Here is a 5,889-nt window from a genome sequence, read left to right on the forward strand (position 1 = left end):
TAATCCCCCAGCTAGCTAGATTAAGCTACAACGATCCCGAAAACATAAACATAATTAAAAATGGGATTGAAATACATACCATGCAATCAAAATAGGTTGGTCGAATACCCTAACAAGCTTCCATGGTTTTTCCTCTTTTAATTTTCCGTGGCAGAAGATGAATGAAAATGAATGGCATTTTTGTTTTACTAAATTTTAACCTTATTTACTCATTTACCTTTTTAACCTTTAAAAACATTCAGAAGTTCACATAAACCTTGCCATGAATATCCACTAACCAATCAAATGGTCTAATTACCATCTAAATTCTCTCACTTTAAAATTTCATAGCTATTTGACACTTTTAACTAGTAGAACTCTACTTTTTTAATTTTTACGATTTAGTCTTCTTCAATTAATTAAGCATGCAAACCTCAAAATTTGTTAACGAAATTTTTATACGACCTTACTAACATTCCATAGACATTAAAATAATAAAATAATAATTTACTCGTCGAATTTGTGGTCCTAAAACCACTGTTCAGATTTCATTAAAAACAGGCTGTTACAATAGCAAATTGACTTTGATACTCAGGTTTTTTTTCCAAAAGACACTAGAGAGCATCGAAATGCTAATAGAGGCACCGTAGTACAAATACAAAGGCACTAAAGTGCAAACTAAGGCACTGAAGTATAAAGAGAGGAACCAAAGTGCAAATATAAAGGAACCTAAGTGCAATCCCATACAATCACATGTGCTAGCCCTATTGGCATGCCAATCATATCCTAACCATTTACTATGTTCAATCGGGTATTATGTGACAACCCATTTTTAGTGAAATCAGAGCAATGGTTTCAGGACCAAAAATTTGATTAGTAAATTATTATTTTATTACTATTTTAATGTCAATGATATATTAGTAATGTCGCATAAAAAATTTGCTAAGAAATTTTGACGTTTGCATGCCTAATTAAGCAAAAAGGACTAAATTGTAAAAGGTGCAAAAGTATATTTCTATAAGCTAAAGGTATCAAATAGCTATTAAACTTTAATGGAAGAGGACTTATATGGTAAATAGACCATTTATATAGTTAGTGGATATTCATGGATTGGTTTTATTGAAATTTTGAATGTTTTTAAAGGTTATTTTGGTAATTAAGTAAATAAAGGTTAAAAATTAAAGAAAACAAATATTTCTTCATTCATTCATCTTCTCCAATGATTTTCTAAGGCAATAACACCATTTTTAGGGCTTTTACATTCGGCTAATACAAGTGCTAGCATGTAAGTGTTATTTTGTCTCGTTTTTAATTATTTTTATATTTTCAGGATCGTTTAGCTTAATCTAGCTAACCCGGGAACTAATTTGAAAAATTGTTAAAGGTTTAGGATGTTTTCATGAATGTTCTTTCATGATTCTTGAAGTTTAATGAAATATTATGAGACCTTAATGTTAAATAAATAAGTTTTGTAAAGGGATTTTTGATGAAATTGTCAATTAGGGACTTATTTGTAAAAGTAGTAAAATACCATGGTAAATTTGTGAAATTCTAATTTGTAGGGACTACTAGAAGTCCTTAGTGAATTCAGCTAGCATGAAATGTGGATAAAATTGCTTAAATCTTATTTTATAAGCTTAAGGATTAAATTGTGAAAAGTTAAAATGTTAAGGGCAAAATGATTGAATTTGAATGATTTTTGTTGGTATTAAATAATGAACATAAAATATATGATTGTTTAAGTAATAAGTCCAATAATACTCCGTAACCCTATTCCAGCAATAGATATAGGTTAAGGGTGTTACAGTCCAGATCAAGATGCACGACATGACAATTAGGATACCGTTAGGTGTCAGGCATGTGTCTGACTTAAAGAAAAATCTCATCTTTAGGTGTCAGACATGTGTCTAACTTAAAGAAAAATCTCATCTCCTTGAGAATTTTGGACTCAAAGGGTTGTAGAATTAATATCGAGTCAAACAACATTAATGTATCTCATGGGGATCTTGTTTTGATGAAAGGTAAAAAGATTGGCAGTCTTTATGTTTTGGAAGGACCAACGATGACCGGTGAAACAAGACATCCCTCGTCTAGTAAGGAGTTGAAGTCAACTCGTTTGAAGCGGAGACAACTTGATCATAGGAGGGAAAAAGTTATGACCATTATGTATAAGAGAGGTTCTCTTTTAGAAGCAGGTTTTGAAAAGATAAGCCATTGCGTTGGTGGAAATCGAACCCAAGTCAATTTTGATTTGTCAGTGCATAAGTCGAAGACTAGAAGACTTCCAGCTTTTAAGCAGAACTTTGACTTAGTTAATATCCTGCATAGTTCGAGATAAGCCTGTAGTAGGCTTTGGCAAATAAGACATTGTGAAAATACGAGTAAAGGTGGAGATTTGTGGAGTTATGCCTCGTATTTTTTGGCTTTCTTCTCCCAATTAAACTCTGTTTTTAATTTACCACTTAAACTCTAAATAGTGTAGCTTATTTTAATATTAGATTCTCACTAAACTTTGATTAGTATAGGTTATTTTAATATTATTTGACCTATAATTTTAGCCTATAAATAGGTCATTTTTCACCCTAGAAAAATAACTCATTACATATTTAGGTATTAGCTTTTACAAGCTTTCGGAGAATTTTGTGTTTACATTTTCAAGATTCTTATTTCAGTTTCGACGCTTAATTTTATTTCTATATTTTGTATTCTTCATTTTTTCCGTTTTAGTAAAATTATCTTTGTCCATGGTTTTTTATTATCTTCGGAGAGGTTTTTCACATAAAATATCTGTATTCGATCTTTTTAATTTCTTCATTATTTTGCTTGTTTGTTGCTTAACTAAGTTTATCCCATACACTTTAAATACTCAAGCACTATGAATAATGAATAATCTCTACTTAGTAACCTTAGATTTATAGCCACACATAACCTCGTCCTCATTGTCTTCATCTCCTATATGTTTTCTACTCTTCTTTTCAAGTATTTCCACTCTTCGCCTATCATAACTGAATCAACTTTTTTTATCACCACTACTATCTTCTTGTCTTACATACCCATTATCAACAATTGCTACTAATTTAATTGGTTTTATCTTATATCTAGTCTCAATGGGATCAAAGTGTGATGTTGACAATTTTGAAACTTACATAAAAGATTGATTTGACATTTAAAACAGAACATTATGAATGGAGTTCGAATCCACCCTATTAATCTTTTGAAAACTTTCATTCAGTTCAAGCATATATATGTATATAAGATTTTCTTTCTTTCTTTTTCAATTCAATGGAAACATAATAAATGCACCAAATAATAATAATTCTCAAATAAAAAAAGAACAAAATACAAATATCATTTGCAATTAATTTATGAGATAAATAAGAGGATTGTTCAGACTCAGGTCATTCGCCCAAATGTTGGTTTTATCTCCTCACTTCTTCATAAAATTTGTTCTGTATTATAAGCCCAACTCCATTCATGTAAAAGAAAAGTTCACTTTATAAAAAAAAAAAAAGTATTTGTTACTAGCTTGTGATGAATGGAAGTTTCAAGGTTTCGAGCAGAAAGATAATTGTAAACAAAGAACATCTCATATTCTTCTATATGATACCCAATAGGAGTTACAAAGAATTCCTCTAGTGACGAAGTCTGCGTTGTAAGTTGACTGTATCAGAAGGGTTTGGGATGCTGGAATTACTATAATTCAGCTCAATAGGAGAATCTGCAAAAGCCATAACCATATTTTCCTGTCAGGGCACCAAGTCTTCTCAACTTCTCCCTTCTAAATTGGTAGACGATTACATATCAAGGGAACCTCTTAAGGCCAACCTCTATTACTTCTTAAGGCAGTGCGAACTACTCTGTCGTTAGAGATTAGGTATCAGACCAGAAAGTTCAATTAAAGAAAGGTCCAGGACGGTCGGATGAAAGCAAGTTGTGGTTTGACTAAGAGAATTATGGAAAAGATGAAGAACCTTGAGAAAGGCCAATTGACCAAGTTTGGAAGGAATTCCATGTTTGATTCTTTCACTTAACCAGTTGATCAACAAAAATCCAGAGAGCCTATTAGCTCTTAAATGCCTCCTGCATTCCACCTGTTATTTGGCTTGCACTCAGGTCAAATAAGGGCAAGAAGACAAGGTTGACGTACTAAGTATAGCTTCCACAATCCACGGCTCTTAAAGGCACAAGGAATGAATCATAACAGCCCACGTTTAACATGAAGGGCCAGTAGCAATAGTCAAAGGAGAGTACAGAAATACACATTGATATAAAGTGTAAATAGGAAAAAAAGAAGGTACCAAACGATCATGAATTAGAAGATTGATGAGGATGGATCTGGTCAACCAGATTAGCTCTGGATTTATTGACAGCATCAAAGCAAAAGTATATATGATCCTCAAGTTCTTTGAGCTTGTCAAAAAATTTGTTGCGGCTATTGCGGAGATCTTTCACGACTTCATAGATGAGATATATGTCCCTACTTTTCAATGCAATTCTTATAAGCTCCCTATCGCCCTTAACAGCAGAATGCAACAAGTCAACAAGGCAGACAATAGACTCAAGATGATTGATATGGAAAAAAGTTCCACTTCTGGCAGCAGCATACAGTTGAGTCATATGCGCAAGCTGTTTCTTCTTGAGATGACTTGGAACATAAATAGGACAAAGTGAGGTAGAGACAAGGCCTACAAAGGCAGCCAGGGCATGAGTGGAGATAACCACGGCCGAAATGGCAACTCCAACAACAGTGCCAATTAAGCAAAAGGCAGAGCCAGAAGTTGCGCGGTGCAAGACGCGAAATCTAGAAAGGGATTTGTTGCGGTGGTGATCAAGCTGCTCCTTGAGCTGGGAGAAACTGTGGTGCATTTCGTTGAAATCATGGGAATCAGGAGATGGGAAAGGATTGTCAAGGCTATCGAATTGGGTGAAAACATCAATGGCGGAGTTACATTGCGAGATATGGATAGAACTTGGGTCATAAGGGAAGTCTTGAAGAAGATGAGTAATAGGAGCATACAGGGTACGAGCACGAGATACGCATTGGCGGAGCATGAGGCAAAGAGTGGTGATATTTTCGCTGTGATCAAAGTATGTAGAAAGCAAGTGAGTGAGTGTAGCATTGGGATTTGTGTGGAGAAGAGCTTGGTGGACGCAATCTCTGTTGGGGCGCAGTACCGGCGACAAACGCAAGTGATGGGTATCAGTAACCTCGCCCTCAATCACATTCTCGACTTGCATTTGAGCTTCAATCATGTGTCGTATCTCATTGTAAGAATTGTTCTGCAAAGCGAGACTGTACTCGTGACTGAGATTTAAGGTAGGCGAGAGCTGAGTGGTGCTGGAGCTGGGGGTGTCATCAGTGAAATTCCCGGATAGAACAGAGCAAATTTGATTGAGGCATTTACACAAACAGTTCTCGTGCTCGCGGAGAACATTGGGGAATGGCGAAGCAACGTTACCTTGGGAATGTTGGGAACGAGTTTGAGTTTGCAGCGGGCTCGGGAACGAGGACATGAAGTTGAACGAGAAGCAGCCAAGGCGCGGCACGCAGGGGAATGTCTTCTGAAAATGTCGAAAATTCTAGGGAGTGCTCCTATAGTCAGCTTCCCATTTACTTAAGTTCATTAACGTGTAATGTAGTAAAAGAAAAAAAACGGGGGGTATTTAACAAATTCTTTTTGTCACCTAATCCTTAACTGGTTAATGGTGGTATTTTAGTCGGTACAATAAATTTTTTATTTTCTCAAAAAACTTTTATTTCCCTCTCATCCCACCTCCTTCTCCAAACTCATCTCCCAATTTTTTTAATATTCCTCCCAAAATTTTACTCCCTCAATTATTAAAATCTTTTATTTTTCTCTTAAACTTTTATTTCTTATATTTTACCCTGAAATCAAAAATTAAAATTAT

At 34.6% G+C, this 5,889-nt stretch overlaps 1 protein-coding gene across 1 annotated transcript; it reads right to left on the minus strand.

The window, feature by feature from the left end:
* Window positions 1-4,284: 4,284 nt before the first annotated feature.
* LOC107948493 (UPF0496 protein At3g19330) lies at window positions 4,285-5,493 on the minus strand. The gene has a single exon (XM_016883055.2). The coding sequence runs from the start codon at window positions 5,491-5,493 to the stop codon at window positions 4,285-4,287; it is 1,209 nt and encodes a 402-aa protein (XP_016738544.1).
* Window positions 5,494-5,889: the final 396 nt, after the last annotated feature.

This window comes from Gossypium hirsutum, chromosome A04 (genome assembly GCF_007990345.1).
Source record: "Gossypium hirsutum isolate 1008001.06 chromosome A04, Gossypium_hirsutum_v2.1, whole genome shotgun sequence".
NCBI classification, from domain to species: domain Eukaryota; kingdom Viridiplantae; phylum Streptophyta; class Magnoliopsida; order Malvales; family Malvaceae; genus Gossypium; species Gossypium hirsutum.

Excerpts from the sequence above, each read along its gene's own strand:
- LOC107948493 (XM_016883055.2), bottom strand. The coding sequence starts at position 5,493 with ATGTCCTCGTTCCCGAGCCCGCTGCAAACTCAAACTCGTTCCCAACAT.